Source organism: Pseudorca crassidens, chromosome 3 (assembly GCF_039906515.1).
Source record: "Pseudorca crassidens isolate mPseCra1 chromosome 3, mPseCra1.hap1, whole genome shotgun sequence".
NCBI lineage: Eukaryota > Metazoa > Chordata > Mammalia > Artiodactyla > Delphinidae > Pseudorca > Pseudorca crassidens.
The window spans coordinates 48410796-48436871 of NC_090298.1; the positions used below are offsets into that span (position 1 = coordinate 48410796).

At 41.2% G+C, this 26076-nt stretch overlaps 1 protein-coding gene across 1 annotated transcript in view; it reads left to right on the forward strand.

Moving 5' to 3' along the window:
* The first annotated feature begins 190 nt into the window (after positions 1–190).
* Positions 191–26076, forward strand: part of ZSWIM6 (zinc finger SWIM-type containing 6) — a 204078-nt gene continuing 178192 nt past the window's right edge. The window contains exon 1 of the mRNA XM_067730771.1: positions 191–875. Coding sequence (XP_067586872.1) covers positions 206–875 — 670 coding nt within the window. The 5' untranslated portion in view covers positions 191–205. The remainder of the gene's footprint in view (positions 876–26076) is intronic.

A 26076-nucleotide genomic window follows, 5' to 3' on the forward strand; every position in this document is an offset into this window, starting at 1 on the left:
GGCCCCGCCCTTGGCCCTAGGTTCCCCTATCGGGGCCCCGCCTCAGCCTCGACGTCACGGTGAAGGCCTCACCTCTTGTGCCCGTACAAGGAGCGGCGGGCCCTAGATGGCAGCGTGGCGTCGCGGCGGCGTGTGCGTGTCGCGCTTCCTTGTGCCGTTTATAGGGTCCTGGCACTTCCGCTGTCGGGTTAGAAGCGGCGCGGTCATGGCGGAGCGCGGACAGCAGCCTCCTCCCGCGAAACGGCTCTGCTGCCGGCCGGGCGGCGGAGGCGGTGGCGGCGGCGGCGGGGCCAGCAGCGGCGGCGGAGGAGCGGGTGGCGGCTACAGCTCTGCCTGTCGGCCGGGCCCGCGGGCGGGCGGCGCGGCGGCGGCGGCGGCGTGCGGCGGCGGCGCAGCGCTGGGGCTGCTGCCGCCGGGCAAGACCCAGAGCCCCGAGTCGCTGCTGGACATCGCGGCGCGCAAGGTGGCTGAGAAGTGGCCGTTCCAGCGCGTGGAGGAGCGCTTTGAGCGCATCCCGGAGCCGGTGCAGCGCCGCATCGTCTACTGGTCCTTCCCCCGCAGCGAGCGGGAGATCTGCATGTACTCGTCCTTCAACACCGGCGGCGGCGCCGCGGGCGGCCCCGGAGAAGACAGCGGCGGCCCCGGCGGCGCGGGCGGCGGCGCGGGCGGCGCAGGCGGCGGCGGCTCCTCGTCCTCGCCGGCCGCCACCTCGGCCGCCGCCGCCGCTGCCGCCGCCGCCGCCGCCGCCGCTGGGGCCGGGGCCCCGTCGGCGGGGGCCGCCGGGTCGGCGGACGGCGGAGACGAGACACGGCTGCCCTTCCGCCGGGGCATCGCGCTGCTGGAGAGCGGCTGCGTCGACAACGTCCTGCAAGTCGGTGAGTCACGGGGCAGTCGCGGGGCCGTCTGTCCGTTCGTCAGTCCCTCGGGGGGGCGCCCGCCCCCTCCTCTCCCCTCCCCTCCCGGCAGCCCCTCAGCCCAGCGCGCGCCCGCACCCCGCCCGGTGCCCTCACGGTCCCGGATAGTCCTCCAGAGCGGAGCGCCCATTTCCTCCCCGCCCTCCCCGCCCCCTGTCTCCCCGGACGGGCCAGCGCGAGGGGGAAATGAATCAGCAGGACGCGCCCCTCCGCGGGGTCCGCGGGGTGGGTGTCGGGTGCCCTCGGCCCGCTCGGTTCCCCGCCCTTCTTCCGGGGAGCACGTCCTGGAGGGCTGCTCGCCTGTTTTGGGGGGTGAATGTGGACAAAGGCACGGGCTGACGGCCGGGCTCCGGCGGAGGGTGTCTGTGGCGGGGCCGTGCGGGGCGGGGGAGGGAGCGCGGGCCGCACAGACAATGCCGGCCGGGGCCGAAACGGCGGCCGGGCCGCGCTCTGCGCTCTCCCTCCTCTCTCCCCTTGTCTGTCGCTCGCTCGTCTTTCTTTCTCCTCTTCTCCCCCCTTCTCACCCCCCGCCCCTTCCATTTGAGGGAGGGAAATACATTTTAATGCCACTCGGCTGCCTCTTTTCTCCTGGCTTCGACGGGCTGGCGGCCGCGGAGCTCCGGGGGTCGCTGCGGCGTCTGGACTGGCCCGGGCGAGCTCCACCGGCCGCCCCGGGATTTAAATGTCCTTTTCTCCGCGCCTCTCCGTCTCGGGGCCGCGCGGCGGGCTGGACCCATCTCCTGAGGGATCTCTCCCCGCGAGGACGCTCCCTAATTAAAGGGCGCGAGCCGGGCCGGGAGCGGCTGGTTCTTCCCCGTTCCGGGGGGCAGCGGCTGCCCGGGGCTCCTGCCGCCGGAGTTCGGTTTGCGCCCGGGGGACCGGGGGTCGTGCTCTGTGCGATCCGTGGGGAGCGGTGACGGGCTTGGCGCTCTCGGCCGGCGGCTGCAGGAGCGTGAGGCGGAGGGGCTCCGCGGCCGCTCCCGCGTCCCTCCCTGCGCGACCGCCTGGCAGCCGGGCACGACCCCGCACTTTGTTCTCATTTTCAGGTTTATTTGTGCCCCTTTCAGTTTTCTGTCACCCTCCGAAAAGGGGAAACCAAACAAAAGAGTCTCTTTATTTCTTTTCGGGGCTCGTAAAGTAGAAGATATTTGACAAAGGCGAGAGTAGGACTTGTGGTTTAAAGCTGCACAGCCCTTCTTTTTCTGACAGACCATGAGAGTTTTCTCAAATACCGAATTCTAAAAGCTTTCCCTGTCCTCCCCCTCCCCCCGCCCTCCAGTGTGTTTTTCTGGTCAGATATTTTTTTCAGCTGTAGCGCTGGGGATGTTTTGAGCTGCACGGAAAAGAACAATGCTATAGTGAAACTCCCCTTTCCCCGTATTTTTCTCCTGATTGCAAAACGACGTATTTTCTAACCCCCCCTTCTCATATTGCTGTCTATTTAAACTGTGGTGGTGAGCACGGTTCCTAATGAATGGGGAGAGGTTTGGAAGCATCACTGCCTCTGATTTTTTATTTAATCTTCTCTTTCCGTAGTCAGTTCCTTTTATCCTTCTCTTTGGGAGTCGGGTGGGGGGCTGGGTGGGGACCCAAGAGAGACTTAAAGATTTGTTTTAATCCTATCTGGTTACTTTGAATTCTGATGCAATCTGCAAACGTGATTTTCTGCATGGTCATTTATTTGTAAAGGCAGCCCCCAGTGTTGCCTTTTCTAGGTTAGATACCCCTTTCCTTATGTCTAGAGGGGGGTTTAACTTCTGAGGCCATCCATTCTTTAAAAAAAATCTAATTAACAGCCTTTCAAGTTATTATGCCCCCCCCCCTTGTTTCCTGCCTGGTTGAAATAGATTGAAGCACATCCATGGTTTCTCAGTATAACTAGTTTGTGAGTTTTTATGGCTTGGCTGGCAATGCTGAGTTTTTTTTTTCCCCCTTCTGTGCTTGACTCTGCTTGCAAGCAATGAGGAATGACAGGAGAGCACATAGGGAGGGTTTCTTGGCTGATTGCATTTAAGCCAGGAATTCACTGTGAAAATAAAGCCAAGGGACGATAAATAAAAGATGCAATCTTCTCTAGGAGACAGACACACAGCGTGGGCTTTGCCTGCTTTCATTGGTGAAGAGGCCGGAGTGAGTTGTAAAGAAAATAGTAACTTTCTGAATAGTCCCGGGAGGAGAAGGAGGCCACTGAATGGAGCTGGCAGTGGTTGATGTGAAGTAGATGCTTCTTATATAGTTTGAAGAGTTGACCACCCCTTTGGAAACACTTAACATACGTGCTAAACAAGTGCTGTACAAATTGTGGAAAATATTCTTTTTTCCCTTCTGAGTTCTGCCAATTTCCTTAACTTCCAAGTTGTATTACTTGTTGTGCCAGTCAGCTTAGAGATGGAAGGCTGTTAAATGCCTGGCAGCTGGCACTGAGATAGAAAACTTATGACCAAGATTTTTTTTCTTAAAGAAGAACAGAGAGAGTGGCTAGATTAACCATCTAACTTAGCTCTAAGTGGTGGTTTGAATTGGAACTAACATGAAGCTTATTTTATAATTTTGTGATTTGAGGTAGAACCCTTTCGCTTCATAACCTGAAATGGAAAAGAACAGAATACTCTGTTGATAGCATCATAAGCAATTTTCTGCTATTGCAAAATTACAAGTTTGTTTGTACAGGAAGTATTCTTTGACTTTTGTAGAGATGACTAAATTATAGATACAATACAGACAATCTAGTTGTTGGACTTTATTTTACACTTACAATGTTGAAGATTATTTAAGGTTATTTTACACTTACAATGTTGAAGATTATTTAAGGATTGAGGGACAGAGAATTGGGATTTCCCGGAAATTAAACATACTTGCTTAATTATTATTTTCCAACTCCTAGATTTTAAGAAAAAGAAATTTAAAGGAAAAGAAATTAAACCTTTGATGTAGCAGCTGTAAGCAATATTTAATTGGTACAGAGCTGTTCATCAGTTGATTATGGGAAGTTTTGGAGGAAGTGTTGTTGGCTTATTGTTGTTAACTAATGATATATGGGGTGGGAGCTATTGCTGAAGGTAAGGTGCTTGTATGTAAATATTATTGACAACATTCCAGTAATGATTTAGAAGTCACATAAATTTTCCCAAAAATTTTGCCTGGGAGAGAGCAGGCAAATCCCTAATGGGACCTGAAACTTGAATTGTTAAGGAAGAGACAGATATAAGTTACCTGATTTAAAAAAATCTAAAAGTTTCTGTAGGATTGAAAACATGATGAACCAAGTTAAGCAACTAACTGGGGCAAATATTTGCCACATGTTTGACCAAAGGCTGGCAGGTAATTCCTAAAAATCGGGGAAAAAAAAGACATGAATAACCTGGTAGAAAAATGGACAACACATTTCAGAAAGAAATGCAAATTATTAATAAATGTATTTATCTTCACTAAGAGAGACACAAAAATGACATGCCATTTTCATCCACCACATTGGCACACAGGTAGACATTACCCAGAATTGATTGAGGAGGTGGGAGAGTGGGATGCTGCCTCCCCTGATGTTTGGCACAATCTTTTTGTGTCATTTCTAGGAATTTATTCCATAGATATATTGATATTAGTGCACAGTGATGTTCATTACGGTGAGTGATGCTTATTGCAGTATGGTTTGCAATACTGAAAATCTGGAATCAAGCTAAATTTCTATCAGAAGGGAAGTGGCTAAGTAGTACTCAATGGAATACTATGCAACCATGAAAAAACAAAGTATATTTTTATATACTGACAAGAACAGGTGACCAGCATATTTCATGTAAAAACAAGTCAATTCTATACTACAAAGCTACAGTAATCAAGACAGTGTGGTACTGGCACAAAAACAGAAAGATAGATCAATGGAACAGGATAGAAAGCCCAGAGATAAACCCACGCACATATGGTCACTTTATTTTTTAAAAAGGAGGCAAGAATGTACAATGGAGAAAAGACAGCCTATTCAGTAAGTGGCGCTTGGAAAACTGGATAGCTACATGTAAAAGAATGAAGTTCCTAACACCATACAGAAAAATAAACTCAAAATGGATTAAAGACCTAAATGTAAGGCCAGACACTATCAGACTCTTAGAGGAAAACATAGGCAGAACATTCTATGACATAAATCACAGCAAGATCCTTTTAGACCCACCTCCTAGAGAAATGGAAATAAACCCAAAATAAACAAATGGGACCTAATGAAACTTAAAAGCTTTTGCACAGCAAAGGAAACCATAAACAAGACAAAAAGACAACCCTCAGAATGGGAGAAAATATTTGCAAATGAAGCAACTGACAGAGGATTAATCTCCAAAATTTACAAGCAGCTCATGCAGCTCAATATCAAAAAAACAAACAACCCAATCCAAAAATGGGCGGAAGACCTAAATAGACAATTCTCCAAAAAAGATATACAGATTGCCAACAAACACATGAAAGGATCCTCAACATCACTAATCATTAGAGAAATATAAAGCAAAACTACAATGAGGTATCACCTCACACAGTTCAGAAGGGCCATCATCAGAAAATCTACATATAATAAATGCTGGAGAGGGTGTGGAGAAAAGGGAACCCCCTTGCACTGTTGGTGGGAATGTAAATTGATACAGCCACTATGGAGTATAGTATGGACGTTCCTTCAAAAACTAAAAATAGAACTACCATATGACCCAGCAATCCCACTACTGGGCATATACCCTGAGAAAACCATAATTCAGAAAGAGTCATGTACCACAGTGTTCATTGCAGCTCTATTTACAATAGCCAGGACATGGAAGCAACCTAAGTGTCCATCGACAGATGAATGGATAAAGAAGATGTGGCACATGTATCCAATGGAATATTAGTCATAAAAAGAAACGAAATTGAGTTATTTGTAGTGAGGTGGATGGATCTAGAGTCTGTCATACAGAGTGAAGTAAGTCAAAAAGAGAAAAACAAGTACCGTATGCTAACACATATATATGGAATCTAAAAAAAAAAAAAAAAAAGGTTCTGAAGAACCTAGGGGCAGGACAGGAATAAAGACGCAGATGTAGAGAATGGACTTGAGTACATGGGGAGGGGGAAGGGTAAGCTGGGACAAAGTGAGAGTGTGACATGGACTTATGTATACTACCAAATGTAAAATAGATAGCTAGAGGGAAGCAGCCGCATAGCTCAGGGAGATCAGCTCAGTGCTTTGTGTCCACCTAGAGGGGTGGGATAGAGAGGATGGGAGGGAGACACAAGAGGGAGGAAATATGGGGATATATGTATATGTATAGCTGATTCACGTTGTTATAAAGCAGAAACTAACACACCATTGTAGAGCAATTATACTCCAATAAAGATGTTAAAAAATAAAATACAAAAAAAGAGAAAATTTTAAGCGAAAAAAATAAAGACAACTCAACAGTTCATGTAGTATGCTGCAATTTCTGTTTAAAACAAAAAAGATGGACTTGCATATAGGTGTATAAGAATGTGGAAAATGTACACAAGCAACCAGTGGATAGTGAGTATCTTTGGAGGAGGGCAGTCAAATGAATGGGCAAGGTTTTGGGGGGAATTTTAATTTTCATTGTTATTATGGTTGGATTTTTCTTAAAACTAGCAGCATATACTTTTGTAATAAGAAATCTTAGGATCGTTATCCTTGTGTTTTTAATTAACACATTTTTTTTTGTTTTGGGGTGTGTGTGTGTGTGTGTGTGTCCCCTTTCTGAAGAACTGGTGTACACTCAATTTTTTTTTTTTGAAACACCATTTCCTTATTTGTGACTAAACAATCATTTAAAAGCAAGAAATGTCTAAACAAAACTAGAAACTAGTCTTTTGTATAAGGAAGGAGCTAGGTTTTTTTGTTTTTTTTCTGGTTACTTTTGGGAGAGAAATTCTGTTCATACTTTGTTAAACATTCTCATGGTCTTTTCAGATTTGTTACTTAAAATTTTATGATTTAGGGGGTAGCAAAGCAGTAAAAGGGGATCATTATTAGATTTAAGATGGTTAAAATTTTAATCAGCTAACTTAAGGCTAATTTGTTGGCCTGTGAGTATTTTGATTTTCTTTACAGTCCAGAGATTATTATATAAAGATGTGATTCTAAATGCACTTTGAGAGTTAGGTGTTTTGTTTATTGATGATAATATAGTTAATTGAATGTAATTTTGAGATTAAGGTAATGATATAGAACAAATTTGAATGAGAGCCCTATGCTCGTTTTGTCTTTTGGTTAATGAAAAATTACACAAAAGGAAAAAAAATTGAAACTAGTTGCATGTGTTTTTTTTTATTGTGGTTCTATCTGAGTTGAGATGTTTAATTTGCTTACAATTGATTCTTGAAAGTATTGAGCATCTCAGATGTGCTCAGCATTGTTCTGAGGGAGTTTCAATTTTAGGTGAAGCAATCTTGAAATTTTTTATGATACTTGGTTCTCCAGCGGTTAGTATTGGTCCAATGAAGAAATCTAAAGTGTTTGGGAGACAGAATACTTTTCGTAGCCAAAATATTTCAACAATACTGGAAGGTGGAATTGCAGATTTGAATTAAGCAAATATTTCTACTCTTGCTTCAGTCTTTAATTTCCTGCCCTACACACTTGTATTCTGAGTACACCCTGGAATTGAGAAGGAAAAGGCCACCCACATTATTTTAACTGTGCATTGAGTTTCATCCTTTTTGCAGATGAGAGACTCGGATACCTTTCCTTCTTAAAACATCAGGATTCCGTGGAACGTGTTGTCTAAAGAACAATTATTGCAATTAATTGAACAATTAAAGTCAGTGTTGTCTTAAGTATGTCCTGGCCAACTGTTAAGATGTTTATCTGTTTATCCTTGGCTTCTTTTCTTTTCACAATGGGTAATCAGTTACTGTCAGTTCCAACTCTGAATGTTTGGTCTGCAAAGATGCAGGGCAGCATGTCTTTTTTACTCAGAATCATATTAAGAGTTTACTTAAGAATGTGTGATTTTAGCTAGTAATATGTTCAGTGAACAGGATGGCAATGAAGGAATGACTGATACTTTCGTTTAAGAAAGCTGTCCCTTTTAAAAATTATACGAACGGGTCTGTACTAATTCCAAATGCTTACGTGCTTTATATTTTTGTGTTGGAAAATCGGTTTTCTTCAGTGATGCAAAATGAATTTGGTACCTTTATTTTAAGAAGCTTATGTATACATATGATAAGACACACCCGTGTTAGAAATTTTTATAGGGGCCATCATTTAACTTGAACTGCTGTTGACCTTCACCTGTTATATTTAAGAGGACAAATATCCTACAAGAGAAAGCAGATTATAGGTAAGTATAAACATCTTAGAAACAAAGCAGATTATAGGCAACAATTTTTTAAATGGTAATAAACTACATGGAGCCCACAAAACCATTTTCAGTTACCTTTCAGATTACTATTATATAGTTTGAAAAATCATGCTTTCTCGCAATAAAAATGTAATCTAATTTTCTTGGTTTATTAATTTTTTGATGTATGTAAATATTACTGTATTTATTACTGTAAATTAGAAAACATGAGCTATTTCCTCCTTATAGTGAATGGAAAGACTCATCTCTTTCTGAGAAATCAGTACCAAGTGGTAATTTGGAGAAATATGTTACATAGTCTTGTCCCATGGAAAGAGACTTGTTTCCCAATCCTAGCCAGAGTCTCAAAAATAAAGTGTGTTAGATTTGTTTGAAAAATCTGAGTGTCCTTCCACTTTTTGCTTTCAGCGCCATGTGTTCTGCTAAGAATTTCCTTTGTACATGGTTTTCAATTCTTTAAAAATAGGATGCTTCCTTTATTTCTTTGATCTAGAAAAGATAGCCAAAGCAAGCTCTGGAGAGAACGCAGTGCAAAATCTGCTTTTCATTTTGAACTTAAAGATTGACCTTCAGCTGATAGTAAGTGAAGTCTGTTGGAAAAGGGTATGCTAAGTGTTTTATATTTGTGGAATTCTTTAGTGATAATTAGTTTTTTGTCAGCATATGTTACATATATTTATTTATGTATTTATTTGTAACAAATTTGATGTTCCCAAGTGAGAGAAAAGGAGACAGATGAACCTAGGTATCATTTGAGTATCACTACCCCAAGCGTATTTCAGTGACCTCTGTGTACAGGTGCACTCTTCTGTTTCTTCTTAAATATGCGAACGGATGAGATTCTGTTTTTACACAATACTTTGCATGATAGTTATTATCTACCTGTAGAGCTCTGAATATTTGTACAGCTAGATTCCAGCTTCTCCCATTTTGCTCATGAGAAAACTGAGGCCCAGACATGTTGAGTAATTTGTCCAGAGAGGCATAGTAAATTGCAAAGTTAAATGTGGAATCTCTGTTTTTCCACTACTCAGGCTGCCTCCTAATTTCCTGGGAATGTTTGGTAAACTTCAGAAAATCTCAGAAATCAGAACAAGCATATAGTGAATGTAAATTGACTGTGCTGTTGGAGAGATTATTTGGCTAACATTTCATTGAATGTTATAAAAATATTTCTAGATAACATTTTAGTTTCAGGCCAGATTCTAATGACTTCAGTTAAGCAGTGATTCTGGCATGCTTAGTACATGCTAGTATAAAACATTCGTAGACATTTGGAAACTGTAGAGACGTTCTCTGATGAGATTAAAGTTCAGGAAAAGTTAGTTATGATTGCTAGCTGTATGAAACTCTGTTACAGTTGGTGTGAGTACACATGACTGTACGCATACCTCCTTGTAATACAGAATTTACTAAAAGTTGAAAATACTACATACACAGGACGATAGAAGTCAAAACCCAGGAAGAAATTTGTCTATTCTGAACGTAGTATGTATATGAAAACTTATTCAGTAGTGTCTGTGTTTGACCTGTTTTTGTACATTTTTCAGTGTTTGCCAGTGTCACCCCACCCTCATCGCTAGTAACTAGTACTATATACATAACCCTTAGGTACACTTCTTTCACGTAATTGATGTGGCCTCAAAGCTTTATTAACATCTCTTCATAAAGACCTTGTATTATTTCGGGGTTTTCTTTATTGTACTGAGCATGATTTACAGTGAGCCTCTTAATACTGCTGTATCAGCATTTCCAGTCAACACTTTCAGAGCACTTAACCATGTGCCAGATACTGCTCCAAGTACTTTATATTTCTTAACGGCCCTATGAGTTAGGTACTTTTATTATTTTCATTTCACAGATGAGATAACTGAAGCATAGGGAAAAAGCGCAAGTAACTTTTGCCCAAGGTCACACAGCGTGGTAAATTATGGAGCTAGACACAGCCTCTCTGGGCTGGTACTCTTACCCCCTAAATAATATTACTTGTGATGTGTCATCGTTAACTATTCTAGAAAGTTCATCTTCATGTTTATAGTCTCTTAGTACTTTTTAGGGTAATTTTTCACAGCCAGAATTTTAAATTGTGATCAGAGCTATGATTTTTAACAAGTATTTTAAAAATTTGATTTGAAAAACTGCACTTTAAAAATACCTTTTGTGGGACCTACTGTATAGCACAGGGAACTCTGCTCAATGTTATGTAGCAGCCTGGATGGAAGGGGAGTCTGGGGGATAATGAATATATGTATATGTATGGCTGAGTCGCTTTGCTGTGCACCTGAAACTATCACAACATTGTCAATCGGTTATACTCCAATATAAAACAAAAAGTTAAAAAAAGTGCCTTTTTGTGAACGAACTTCAGCTTTGGAAGATGGTTGTGTGGGGTGATTTTGATCATCATTCATCAGACATTTTTAACTTTTGAAAGAGGAGTAACTTGCATGTTAGATCTAATTGCAATATATATGTCGCATATATACATTTATCTTGTACAACTTTTTGAATGTTATGATTGAAAATTATACTATTTCTTGTGCTGAGAAAAAGATTTAATTTTCTTTGAAAGAGATAGGTAATTGGAAGGATGGTAATTGGAAGGATGCAGTAGAACCTGTCAGTACATCTAAACTCTTACCAACTGAAAAAGCTGATCAGATAAATTGGAAGCTCATTTAGTGAATTAATGCGCTTAAAGTTCAGGTGACTCACTGCCTGGTCCTACGTTATTTAACAGTCTGTTTACTTAAAGCATTTTTCATTGTTAATTGGTGTCAGATCTCTAAGGTTAGAAGGTATTATGGAAAATAATGTAAGAAGATAGTACATAGAATGAGTCCACAGAAGCAAGATTTAAAGTCTCTTAATTACGTTAGTACAATTTAGAATGCTACATGTGCCATGTTGTAGCTGTTAAATATTTGCTGACAGTGATCAGTATTTTTATAAATGAAATATAGGTATTTTATCATTTCACTGTAAAGGGCAGAGCCTGGAGCCTCTTCTGGTGTTACTGTTGGTCTTTTGGTAAAGGCTGGCAGAAGTTGAAGGTAGCACTGTAGTATTTGGTTACGTTGAACCTTTGTTCCTGCTACTGCTTTATATTAACTCATTTCTACAAAGAAGATGGTCATGATTTTAATAAATATTTGTCGTAAAATAAACTGCTAAAACACAAATACCAGAAGTTTGTAATCAGATGTATGTGAGAGAGGACTTTTTTAAAAAATAAGTTTACCTTATTTCTTTAGGAGTTTGTTTTTTAATTTAATTTAATTTTTTAATTTTTAATTTTTTTTTGTCCATGCGGTGGGATTGAACCTGAGCCTTCAGCAGTGGAAACACTGAGTCCCAACCACTGGACCTCCAGGGAAGTCCCGGACTTTTTTTTTTTTTTTTTGCGGTACGCGGGCCTTTCACTGTTGTGGCCTCTCCCGTTGTGGAGCACAGGCTCCTGACGCGCAGGCTCAGTGGCCATGGCTCACGGGCCTAGCTGCCCCGCGGCATATGGGATCTTCCCGGACCGGGGCACGAACCCGTGTCCCCTGCATCGGCAGGCGGACTCTCAACCACTGCGCCACCAGGGAAGCCCCGGACTTTGTTTTTTTTTTTTAAAGCATTCTTCAAGTTTCCTTAGCACTTAGGATTTTGAACTCCTGACACCATAGTCTAGTTCTCTTTTGCTTCTCTCCTACAATTATCACCTGTGTAATTTTTGTCTTATATTTTCTCTAGACCATGGTAAAGCTGAGGACTGAAATGGCCAATGGCTGCTTTGTGATGATGGCAGAATCAAGTGAGACTTGAGGGTAGGAGTGAAGGGAGCCTCTGAACCTAACCTGCCTCAGAGCTCAAGTATCTTTCTTCTTTTCCCTCCTTCTCTAATGCCCATGCTTTTTCCCTTCCTTTCTTGGACACGGGGGAATGGAGTGGGGGAGTGAGGAATAGTAGAGAGTGGTAGGGAAAAAGGCAAGAAATCGGAAGAGGTAAGAAATACCAACCAAGAGAGTGTGTTCCATTCCTTTCTTTCCCAGCCACTGTCCCCTTCCCTTCAACCTCCCTCGATTTAGGGAAATAAAGCTGAGGTCACAAGGACCTATGTGTTCCAGCTGCTGCTTGGCTGCTATTTTTAGCCTGGCCCTCCATCAGGCTGGCACTAGGCCATGATGGCATAGGGCCAGCACGTTGTGGGACTGCTTGGCAAATGTCAAAAACTTAACTTTTCAGTTATTAAACTGAACTAATTTTTGTATATATTCTGTGTTATGATATTCTACTTACCTCTACTTTTTCGAAGTGGGATGTGCATTTTTTAAGAAAGGATTGATTTTTGATAGTAGTCATCATACTGTGATAACTATTTTAGATAGGGGAAAGATTTAAGAATTGCCTTATCAGGTCAGACATATATCCTGCTCAATAATTTTGGTTTTGTGGTGGCACCAAGAGGTGTGAGATTTGCCTGATTAATTTAAAATGCCTTGGCCATCTTTAAAATTGCCATTCCTGTTGAAGTTGTAGAGTCTGAATTGGTTTATATAATTATAGGTGTCATTAGACATTAAAAAAAAATGTACTTTTTTTTCTACAGTTGTCAGTGTTCTCTTTGCTAACACAGTTGTGTGTGTTTAGGTTTGGTTAATGCTGTAAGAACATGTTTAGCAAATAAAAAGCTTACTATTTATTCTAGTAGGGCGTATAGGTGGGTTTTGGTTGAAGTAGCAGTATCTGGGTCTAGATTCTGTATACCCTAGAGCCAGTATTATGTGGAGTGTATTTGCAAACTGAGTTTCAAACTTTTGGATGCACATGTGAATTTAAGAATTTACTTGATTATCAGTTGTACTCAAAATGAAAAATATGTTGTATTTGTTCTTGTATAATTTTGGAAAGAAGTGAAAAGAATGTCACAGTGTGAATCTGTAGTATGTTTGGAAGGGACTTTGGTAAGAAGAACAGTATTTATATTCTTTCCATAGTGGTACATAAAAAAGCTGAGGGTATGTTAGGGATGATTTTCAGTGTACCATGGACCACACTGAATGTGAATAGAAACAGGGATGATGATTATTATTCACTTACTCAGTGAATTGTGGTATAATGTACTTACATCTGTTGGATGTCAGGATAACATTTAGCTAGTGCATTGATGTGATGCCCTTCTTAAGGTAACAAAATAATTGGCCAAAATAACTAGGAATAGAATCAAATTGATTTTTTTTCACTTTGTCTTTAAGGTAGTAATTGGACAAATTTTGCTGCCTTCACTTTTTGAAATAAAGCTTAAGGTGAGGGATTTACTGAAAGGTGACTTGCTGGTCTAATGGCTTAGAGAAGGCAGATGTTTCAGAGTTAATTTAAATTTTTACATCTTAAAATGAGATGCTTCCATTGTGGATAAGAGCAAGTTGGGCAGCTTACTCTTGCTGATCCAAGAATATTTTGTTTCTTAGAGTGAAAACAAAAATTTCATTAGGGAATATAATCAGAATGTCTTGGGGATAGAGTACCGAGTACATTGAACTATATCACAGTGTATTAATTATACCATGTGGTGTCTTTCTGCAGTTAGAGGTTATGGTAGGTGTATTTTCCAAAAGTGGCTTGGAGATAGATCCACTGATATATCTATGTATGTTTCTATAGATAGGGGTGTGTGTGTGTGTGTGTGTGCGCGCACATATATATATATTTATAATATGATGCTTAGAACATTATAATCTACTGGATGGTAGTAGGTAAGTGACTATCTTATGGATCCGTAATGTAATTTAGATTTCATTTAGGTTAGTCATGTAAATGATGTCAGCTCCAGTTTAACTAATAAGCTTGATTAAAACCAAAGCCCAGATGGTAGTTTGACTAGTGCTGTTATAAGCAAAGTGCTCAAATGATGTTCCTTATTGGAACTTGTCAGAGCAGTTTCTTTGCAGTTTTTGTGGATCTCTCTTAGCAACTTATTAAAAAGGCATTTTGTCTAAGCTGTTTCATTAAATAGCAAGGAATTCCAGAGTATTGGATAGTATTGCATTTTTGCTTTCAATAAGAACTATTGCAATGGAGAAAATTTTTTTTGAAATTCTTTATTCATTTTAACAATTTGTGAAAAAATGCTTTTATTTTAAAATGGACAGATTTTTAAAAAAATTCTGTTTCAGGGCTTCCCTGGTGGCGCAGTGGTTGAAAGTCTGCCTGCCGATGCAGGGGACGTGGGTTTGTGCCCCGGTCTGGGAAGATCCCACCTGCCGCGGAGCGGCTGGGCCCGTGAGCCATGGCCGCTGAGCCTGCACGTCCGGAGCCTGTGCTCCGCAACGGGAGAGGCCACAATAGTGAGAGGCCCGCGTACCGCAAAAAAAAAAAAAAAAAAAAAAAAAAAATTCTGTTTCAACAGTAATTTTAAGTTTCATCCATAATTTTTCATGCTCATTTATTTTCCAGAATTCGTTTTCATAGTTTATAATTTTAGATGTGTTAGAAAAAAAATTGGTGATGTAAGAGCCAGTGACTGAGTTTATTCAAAATTCAGTGTATGTATTAGGTCTGAATTTGCATTAGCTCATAGCTTAGCAGTGGCATTGTCTTTTGATTTTGATAAATCACGAGACTTCAGAGTTCTTGTGCTCTTGTATGAAGTTTATTTTTTGACACATAAGGATATGGTTTGTATTTTTTAAACCTTGTAACTGTGTGTATGTGTTGTGTGTGAACGCCTGTTTGTGCGCCTGCGTGCATATGCGTGCGTGTTGGGGTCTTGGGAAGGAATGGTGGTAAAGATGGGCTAAGTGGTGGTGGGTTAAGGCCAGAAAAGCACAAAAAATTCAAGTAGCCATGTTCAGATATAGAGGGTCCCTTTCCTCCTCCCTCTTCCGGAATTTATATTTCACTGGGCTGCTTATTTAATGTTACGAAAACTGTATTTTTTACTTACTCTCCCCCCCCCCCCATTCTTCCTGTTAAAGATAGTAACAATTCAGGGCTTCCCTGGTGGCACAGTGGTTGAGAGTCCGCCTGCCGATGCAAGGGACTCGGGTTCGTGCCCCGGTCTGGAAAGATCCCACATGCCGCGGAGCGGCTGGGCCCGTGAGCCATGGCTGCTGAGCCTGCGCGTCTGGAGCCTGTGCTCTGCAACGGGAGAGGCCACAACAGTGAGAGGCCCGCGTACAGCAAAAAAAAAAAAAGATAGTAACAATTCAGAATGTAATGTATGCAGTGTATAATGGCCAACTTATGGTGGTTTTATGGATGGATTGGCTATTGCATCTCTAAAAGGCTAGTTTTTAAAATTTACTCCTTGAGTTGCAGTTCCCCTCTTTGATCCTTTACAGTTGTGGAGCAACTAGTTTTCTCTTTACTTTTGATTTGCCTTTTTAAGTTTTAGAATTGAGCTTTGAACCTGGCTCTTTCAAGAAGCCTAATTTATTATTTAATGTAGAAAATTCTGTGTCTTGACTCTTTCAATAAGCCTTACCCAGGAAATCTAGAACCGTCATACCGTTTTTAAAAAAGATATAATAGTAAATCAAGTTCATAAGTATACTCTGGTTTTTTCTCAGTGAAGGTGGGTAGACCTTCTGACATTCTGCAAGGGGTTGTTGTAAAGACTGACACTGGCCTGTCTGATTCATGGCCCTTTCCAAACTTGAGAACACAGCTGTGGAACTCATCTTTAATGTGAAAATTGGAGAAAATGAGGGATTGTTTCTTATGAGAAATTGCAGTGTGTAGGATTGTAGATTTCTAAGCATCTTTTATAGAGGGGAGCAATAGTTAGGCTATCAAACAACTCAGAATATGAAGTGCTAACAAATAAATGTAAAAATATTCTGCTATATACTGTTCTTTTAAATAACATTTGATTTATTTACTTTTTAATATTTATTTATTTGGCTGTACTGGGTCTTAGTTGTGGCACGCGGGATCTTCATTGCAGCATGCGGGGCTTTTAGTTGCAGCATGCGGGATCTAGTTCCCTGACCAGGGATCGAACCTGGCCCCCCTGCATTGGGAGCACAGAGTCTTAACCACTGGACCACCAGGGAAGTCCCTGCCGTATACTGTTATAGGGTCATTTTGAGTTTGCTATTGTTTAGTAGATATTTCTAGTCTTGTTTTTTAGGGTGAGAATCACAGAGTATTTAAATAAAAAGTCCCTTTTTGGAGTTGAAATATAAATCTGCTAGAGTGAAAAAAAATACTGGTAAATTTTAAATCCAGGACAGCCAACTATTAATAGTGTCAGTGAAGTGTGTGTATAGTAGACATTGAAATGTCCCTTGAATGAATGGTAGGCTTAGATTATATGTCAGTATTTATGTGTACCTGTATGAAATTCTCTTAGTTGAAAAAAAATAGCTCCAAGTTCCAATTTCTGTTTGATTTTCTAAATCTGAGTTGTCTCTTAGGAGGTATTTTGAATAGGAATATGACCACAAGATAGGAAGGTTGGTTTTTGAGACTTTATTTTATTACCAGCAGTACATTTATACAAATACCATGTAAGGTTTCTTTCTTCTTTTTCTTATTTGAGGGAACTTTTTCCTTCGAGCTTGTTAACTTGTTAACAGCATCAGCATCAGCCAAAAAACTATTCTGAAAAAGCAGTTTATTTATTAGATGGTTCCGGCATCTACACAGAAAATAATTCGGGCATTCCTGTGTAGAACAGTACTTTTGGGTTACCAAAGCAAATAACTTTGAATTTTAAATACCTTCGAGTGATTAAGAGATTGCTTTTTCCTTTTATTTGATACTTCAATTTTTGTTTTTTTAAACAAGGTCATTGGAGCACTTTTTTAAAATAATTAATTAATTAATTAATTTTTGGCTGTGTTGGGTCTTTGTTTCTGTGCGAGGGCTTTCTCTGGTTGCGGAGAGCGGGGGCCACTCTTCATCGCGGTGCGCGGGCCTCTCACTGTCGCGGCCTCTGTTGTTGCGGAGCACAGGCTCCGGACGTGCAGGCTCAGCGGCCATGGCTCACGGGCCCAGCCGCTCCGCGGCACGTGGGATCTTCCCAGACCGGGGCACGAACCCATGTCCCCTGCATCGGCAGGCGGACTCTCAACCACTGCGCCACCAGGGAAACGCCTCAAGTTAAATTTTAAGAACTTAATATGAACTGAAATTTTGGTTGTGTATTTTTTTCAATTCTATTTTTGGGTGATCTCATATATCATTGCCCTTGAAAGCTGTGCTGATGTGACCTGGATGACCTGCTCCACACTCTTTTCTAACTATCCAGTGAAAGGCCTGTTAATGGCCTTTGTATACTTCTAATATGTACCACAGAGCTTTTCATTTTCTTGTATGTGCTCTTCTCATGTGTGTACATGTGTTAAGAGTGGACTTCATATATTTGTTAAGAGTGTTATAATCAGCTTGTGAACTTTGGACAGGCAAGGATCAGCTCTTATGATATGTATTGCAGGCAGGATGATGTTGCCTGTGCTCTCCCTGTGCAGAACCTTCAGTGGCTTCCCTTTGTTCAGAGGACAGAAGTCATTCATGGGTGTGCAAGGCCTAGCGTGGTCCAGCCTGGTCCCTCAGGTGCCTTTTGCACACTGTTCTCCCTTGCCCTTCACTGCCTTTGCCCATGTTCTTTTTTTCTGCTTGGAATGCTCTTCTTTGCCTGATTCATGCCTTAATTGTCAGCTTGGCTTAGAGAAAGCTCCTAGCAAAGAGTTCTCTCCTTTGTAACCCTAATCATAGTTTCCTATGTGAATTTTTTGTCTCCCCCATTAGACTGTATGTGTGTATGTCTATATGTATATATTTTCATATTCACAGTCCCAATAAAGCCCTTTGCACATGGTTGACTCTCAAAAAAAGTTTGTTGAATAAATGGATGAAGGCAGTGGTGTTTTACTTGGGAAATATTTTTCTGACTCCGGGAAGAGGCAGTGCTTTTACTCAGTGGCTCGATCTACTAGCTGTCTCACACCTGTCCCACAAAGAATATGTCAGTTTGAAAAACGTAGTCTAGTTTTACGTTTGTGGCCTCTTTTGGCCACTCCCAGACTACCCAAAGGTACTTTTTCATTTGTTTCTGCTGTTAGAGGGACTTCCTTAGAAGAGTTTGAGAAGCTCCCTAATCAAGGTCAATTGTATTGGTATGGGGGTTTATATAACATGGATTGAGAAATTCAGTTTGTCATACATAAGTTACCTAGAAAAAAACAAACAGCCGAAGGTTTTGAGAGGATGGTAGGGTGTGTCGTTAGAGCAGGAGACTCACCCACGTTTGTAGGTCAGTTCTCTTCTTCAGTCTTTTTCTCAGTTCTCTTGCATGAGAAGCTGTGTTCCATCTTGGTGGGCAGGGCACTGGCCTTGAACGGAGCTCACGTGCAGGGTCACTGTGGGCCACACAGCAGGTCTGCATGCAGCATCTTTTTCTATTCGTTATTCTGTGCGTTCTTGCCCGTGCTTGAGCTATTTCTCTTTCAATTTTTTTTGTCCTGCTATCTTTGATCCGGCATGTTAATCGAACTCAAAAGGAGCAGGCTAGAATGATGCATGTAAGAAATATCAAACAAGTATCTGCCACTTGAAGTTATTTCTGTCCCGTTAAAGTGATCTTAGACAAACGAACTTTTTTCAGTATGTTGTTTGGGGTGGGGTTGGGGGTCAACTCTTATTTGAAACTTGTGTTCATTTGCTGTTTTATGTAGTTGCAGCTCATAATGTCGTCCACTTTTGGATCAGCAGTTCCGTGTTTTACAAGCATGATCTCCAGCCCTCATAACAACTTTGGGAAGAAGGTATTCTCTTCGTTCTGTGGCTGAGGAAACTGAGACATGAGGTGGCTAAGTCACTTGTGCAGGAGCACCCAGTGGGTCTTTGCTAGATGCCTTCTCAAGTGGGATTTTTTTCACTGACCCACCTTCTTTCTAAGCATTGCTAAGGGCAGCTTCTCTGCCTGTCTGTGCATGAAGGAAACCATCCAGAGACCTCCTTGGTCTGTAACGCCACTCAAAATTAGCTCCGACCTTTGAAAAATGTTCCATGATTTCTGGAATGTGCTATGTTTTATTTTTTTCTCCTTGATAGTAGAAATGGTCTGATCCATAGTATCTTCTTGCTTCTTGGAGCTGATACTATACTAAGTTAAGTATGAATTTTTTCTTTGCCGAGCTTTAAAAAAAAGAGTTTCAGTCACAGTATTTGATGACATTAATAGTTTGGCTTGAAACAGTAACATTTTCTCTTTCATCAGTTCCTTGATTTTAGTGGGAGACTTGGGGGCCATGGATATAGGAGATACTTCAAAGAGAAGTTTAGTATAACAGAAGCTGTGTGAGGCTGCTGAGATGCACACAGCAGTGTTACTAGAAGGCAGTTTCAAGTGCTGGTGGGTTGTGTTAGCAGCCCTGTTGATGGAGAGATTTAGCAGTTTGCTGAAGTACGGGGACATTCTCTTCTTATTACTAAATTTATAGCCTGAAGACCTGTGTAACTCTTAGAGCAAGCCTTAAAATTTTCTTTCCTTCTTTTGTTTTTAGGAAGCTCCTCTGTTTGTAGGTGAGGAAAGATTAGATACGTCTTTCCAGGCAACATCCAGGATCTTTCCCTTCTCCTATTCCCTCCTGTGTGTAACCATGAGACTATATAAAGGAATATTTCTGGAGGTTATTTAATCCACTAGCCTGAGATGCCAAGACCTGTATTTTTTGAGTTGAGAGTAGGTAGTGTAAGGATGTGCAACCTGACTGACTAATAGAAGATAGGAAATGAAGTCAGGACACTATCCTTCCTTGTAAGACATGGATTATTAGATTTGCCTTCTTCTGACCTCATTCCTGCTGCCCCCATACCCTCTGCTTGACTTAGTGAACTGCCTGTGGGTTCAACTTTCATTCTATAGCTGGGTGTATCTGCAGCAATTATAGCTTACTATGTAGACTGGTCACAAGTTAAAAGTTTAGTAAATCTTGTGTAACTTGTCATAGTTTCAGCACTTTAACTTATTTGAGGTATATGTTTTGATTATCTGATTTACAAAAGTACCATATAAAAGTCCACCTATGCTGTATAATTGCTGAAATACTGAGTAGCTCTGCTTAATTATGACCAAGTTATAGGATGAGTACTCTCTAGAGTGAATGGTTCAAAATGAAATAACTATATGCCTGAAGTGTGATGTGACACCAGATGTGTTTAAGCCCCAAAGGTATGTAATTATCTCACTACTCTTGCACATACACACAAGTATATTTATGCTTATGGCAAGAGTTTTATATGCAAAAGAAACCACTTTCTGATAAGTGAAGGAACAGTCCATTATTTTTGAGGGGCTCAGAGATTGTTTGATATTAGAGGCACCATTTCAATCTCCCTGTATTTCTTTAGGGTATAATTTAAATTCATACATCACTGGATTCTAGAGTAAACTGGTATCAAACTGTAAATTTCAAATATTAAGGATAATTTAGGGAGTTTCTCAAAGTACCATGTTTATGATTTATAGTCTGCCTCTGTACCCAGAGACTTGTTATATACCCCATTCTTAGAGTCTTATTTTGATCATCAGTTGTAATAATTAAAGGTAATAAATGTTGTACTGTGGCTTCCTACTGAAAATAACTTTTGTAGTCTACTTAAATGTTTAATTTTGTATGTAGGTTATCTGTCTGGTCTCTTTCTATAGATCATGAAGAATTAAGGGTAGTACCTCAAGCTGATTTGTCCTTTCTGTTTTTCTTTTTTTAAATAAACTTATTTATTTTTGGCTGCGTTGGGTCTTTATTGCTGTGCGCGGGCTTTCTCTAGTTGCCGCAAGTGGGGGCTATTCTTCGTTGCGGCACGCGGGCTTCTCATTGTGGTGGCTTCTCTTGTTGCGGAGCATGGGCTCTAGGCCACGGGCTTCAGTTGTTGTGGCTCGCGGGCTCTAGAGCACAGGCTCAGTAGTTATGGTGCATGGGCTTAGTTGCTCCGCAGCATGTGGGATCTTCCCGGACCAGGGCTCGAACCTGTGTCCCTTGCATTGGCAGGCGGATTCTTAACCACTGCACCACCAGGGAAGTCCTGTCCTTTCTATTTTTAATTCAGTATTAAAATAATGTTTTAATCACATTAAAAATGTGACTTAATATTTTTTGTTTATCACAAGTCTGCTGTGCTGTTATTGAATAAAGTAATCAGGTTATATTAGTTTCCCCTGTCAAAGGACCAGATACTTCAGTTTGGGGGTTTGGTTGGTAGTTATGACTTAGCTTCCTGTTCACAAACACAGGAGATGACAATTCATTCCTTAGCTTAGGGACTGGTGGAGACCCATAGTGGCTGCTAGGGCTTCCCTTGGGCTAGAGAAAGGAGAGTTGAGATATTGCCAGCGTTGGGACTCCAAGTAAAATAACAGTGATGGTAGCTTACCTGTTTACAATGTAATTCTCTTGAGAGGCTTTTCTTTTTTTTTTTTAATACAATATTAAGTGGCAGGAGCCAAATGTTAACATAGTTTTGTAACTGTCAGTACAAACATTTGAAGCTTTAACTTTTTTTTTTTTAATTAATTTATTTATTTATTATTTTTGGCTGTGTTGTGTCTTCGTTTCTGTGCGAGGGCTTTCTCTAGTTGCAGCGAGTGGGGGCCACTCTTCATCGCGGTGCACGGGCCTCTCACTGTTGCGGCCTCTCTTGTTGCGGAGCACAGGCTCCAGACACGCAGGCTCAGTAGTTGTGGCTCATGGGCCTAGTTGCTCCGCGGCATGTGGGATCTTCCCAGACCAGGACTTGAACCCGTGTCCCCTGCACTGGCAGGCAGATTCTCAACCACTGTGCCACCAGGGAAGCCCTGAAGCTTTAACTTCTTAAAAAACATAGTTCACAAGTAATTTGTGAAAACAGCATAGTGCTCTACTATGCTGTTTTCACAAATTACTTGTGAACTATATTTTTTAAGCCACTATGCTAAGTATCAATATGTCCAGTAAAGAGACTGGTGAATTTCTATTCATCTATATTTGTGCTGTCTGATGTGGTACCATTTGAAATGTGGCTAGCCTGAATTGTGATGTGCTGGAAGTGTAACACATGCAACAGAATTTGAAGACTTAGTGCAATAAAAAGAATGTAAAATATATCATTAAGGGCTTCCCTGGTGGCGCAGTGGTTCAGAGTCCGCCTGCCGATGCAGGGTACACGTTAGTGCCCTGGTCCGGGAAGATCCCACATGCCGCAGAGTGGCTGGGCCCGTGAGCCATGGCCGCTGAGCCTGTGCGTTCGGAGCCTGTGCTCCACAGCGGGAGAGACCACAACAGTGAGAGGCCCGCGTACCGCAAAAATATATATATATATATATATCATTAATAATTTGTTGAAATGAAAATATTTTGGGTATTGTGGGTTAAATGGAGTGTATTAATTTAAATCAATTTCATCTGTTTCTTTTTACCTTTTTTTAAAGTGGTTACTAGAAAATTTTAAATTACATTTGTGGCTCACATTTTTCTATTAGTGCTGGTCTGTAGACCCTTTGGTCTCATAATAAGTTTTTTTTTTGTTTGTGCACACAGTTCGGCTATGATTTGGTTGCATACTTGATTTTAACTTTTTGCCAACATAAATCTAAACACCGTATAGTGATTCTTAAACCTTGGTTCCAAGACACTGTACTTTAATTGCCCTTCAAATTATTTGGGACTGTTGTTCAGTCTTAAATTTCTAAGGTAGAAGAACCATCTGCTAACTGATTGTTTTCTAGTTTGAGATTTAATTGGCTAAGTTATTTGCAATAATCAGAGTCTATATCGATGTTTTCTTTATAGAAAAGTTCAGTGGATTCGTTCTGATATTTAAAATTGAGATTTTATTTCTTGGTAAGGTATAAAGTAAGTGCTAAAATTCTGTTTTCTTTTAAAAACCATTCCTTAGAAACCTATTGGCCTCTGTAATAATGTAAGGAAACTATCTTAAAAGTTTGTTTTTTTTCATATGAAGACAGGAGGGTGGGATTTCCTTGAATTTCACAGCATGTTTTGGATTTTATTGTCAAATGAAAAAAGGCAGTGATGGTTGCACATGTCTGTGAATATAATAACCATCAAATTGTATACTTTAAATGGATGAATTGTATGTACGGTATGTGAATTATATCTCAATAAAGGTGTTAAAAAAAAACAACAACAAAAAAAGAAAAAAGGCAGACCAACTAAAGATGGCCAGTTCTTTGTTTTGTCTGTTGTAGAAGTTTTCAGAGTGTGGTCCCTTGTTCAGTAGTGTCAGCATCACCTGGGAATTTCTTAGAAATGCACATTCCTGGCTCCACTTCAGATATACTGGCTCGGAAACTCTGGAAGTGGGGCCCAGCATCTGGGTTTTAATAAAAGCTCCTCAGGTGATTCTGATAAATGCAGAACCACTGGCTTAATATACTCCTTAGGGTCCACCCAAGAAAAGGGAAACCACTCTTAAGGTTTAAAAATAGGAATTCAGTTCAGGGGGTTGGTTACACAGATGATGGAGGAGCTGAGACAGCAGGATAGGATGGTGAAGCAGCCTAGAGATTAACAGCAAGGGGAGGAGAACAGTGTCGCTAATGGTAGGGTTATGGGAGCCCGGCAGCCAGAGTTACTCTGAGGAGATTGGAATCTCCTAGTAGTAGCAAGAGCCATGAAAGAAATACAGCCACTGCTGGGAACACTTCCTGAAGTAGAGGAGGGACAGAAATATGCTGGCTCCATTGTTCCTCCCACCTGCCCATTCTCCGCCAGTGTTTCCCAAAGACTGAACCCAGAGAAAAGCCAGCTGACCTAGCTAGGAGCCTGGGAAATGATGTCTGCAGTGATCAACTCTCCTGAAATAAAGAGCTCTCATTGATCTGTGGGAATAGGCCCATGACTGGCACATCTGGTATTTACACTTTAAAACAAAATAATACTTTGACATAATTTTAAAAATTTAAAGGCATTTTAATACCAAAAAACAATCTCAGGATAGAGGATAATCTTCTTAATGGAATAAATTTAGCTTTATAAAAATGAAACTGTCCTTTTGTAATTTCACTGTTGGCCAGGCAAATCTTTTCAGGGCCCAGCATCTGTGAGTGTGGGAAATGTTACCTTAAACATTTGAAAGACTTTTTATTATCTGTTTAACTCAGGAGTTACCAAGCTGTCCTCGGTTGTTAGTGTCTCCTTGTGGCAGCTATGGGAAGTTTGTTTCCTCAATTTCTCTGCCAACTTTTCCTGGAATAGTTTGGATGTTTTCCTTTTCATATTTTTTCTTTCACTTGTTGCCTAAAGCTTAGTTTGCCTTTTTGTATGTCCTATTTGCCTCCAGTATTTAAAAATCCACCCCCCCTTAATTTTCCAGTGTTCTTTCTTCTTTATTGTTTCAACTGTAAGTAAACTGTGGCTGATGGGAGAAGGGTAATTACAATGAGACGTCTCTAACAAGGAAAATTCAAGGTGCAGATTTTCTAAGTATAGGTAGAAATAGTGTCTTGGACCTTTTAAGCTCTTGAAAGGATCCTGAATATCCCCTCAGAATCTCTACAAAAAGTCATGCATTTCCTCATCCTTCTAAATTAATTTTTTTCCCAGACACCAGTATTTAACTGCTATTATTTGAAACAGTATTGTTTTATAGTATTTATAACAAATGGAAGCTATGAAGCTAACAGTTTTCCTCCTTGGGGGGACTGTGTTCTGAATTCCAGTTGACTGGCTGTCTTAGAATTCAATTGTGTTTAATGGTCCAAAATAAAATCTAATATTTATGAATGCAAATGGGTCTGGAATATATATATTTTTCTTATATTTGAAAGATCTGTGCTTTCATTCACTAACTTTCTTATGTTCACATTCCAAAAATTAAGAAAAAAGTTGTAGAAAATGAGGAACTGGTATAGCTTTCACTTCACTTGTAAGTTTTTATAATAGGGAATGCTGCCATTAAAAACTTGGAAATGGAGCAGTTGTGTTTCATGAGGTTTGATGGAAGACTGGAGCTGTTGTTTTGTATGCAAGGTGCTGATCTGGATGCTATAGAGCAGAGCTTCCAACCTCTTTCCCCTCATACCACACAGAAAAAAATACTCTACAGTACACTGGGGTAGGAGATTTCTAACAGTAGAAAAGCTGCTGCTGGGCTGGTGGGTGAAGACCACAGGCCTGGGGGCTGGCAGCCCCACCTGCCTGCTCCAAGAGCTGAGGTATCAATATCTCACAACTTTCAGCTCTCATACTGGGAAGCTCTGCTATATGGAGGGCATGCAAGGGGTAAAGAATCTTAGTCTCCTGAGGAGCTCAGTACTTGCAACTTACAACACAAGCATGTGGTGCTGGGTAATAGTATTGGGTTGGTGAAATAGTATTGGGTTGGTGAAATGCTAGGGAGGCATAGGAGAGGTTAGTTCTGGTGAGGTAGAAGGGATCTAGCAGAGGCTCTGTGGGGCATGGAAGGCATTCTATCCAGAGGGATTATCCTGTGCAAAGGTATGGAGGGACCAAAGGGCAAAGAAAGTTTGGAGGAGTGCCAAGGGTTTCTGATGTGGTTGGGGTGCAAGATTTGGGGATGTAAATAGGAAAGCAGTATGTTGGGAGCTCCTGTTAAGGAAGTAGGCAGGGGTTGACTTCAGGAAGGAAGGCCTGTGTGTCGTGGAATGGACCTGTGACCTTGGGCACCTTGGATAGTGACAAGATCTGACACCTCCCCTTCTCCCTTTTGGAAAATCCTCCTGGTACAGTGTAGAATGAACTGGAGCCTGCAAGCAGATAAATCTCTGGGGAGGGGAAGACATTGATATAGACTCAATAAGGAGATATAAAGGCTTGCACCTGGGGAATGGCGATTCGGAGGGCTCCCTGCAGTGAGAACTGGCGGATTGTGTTTATTGA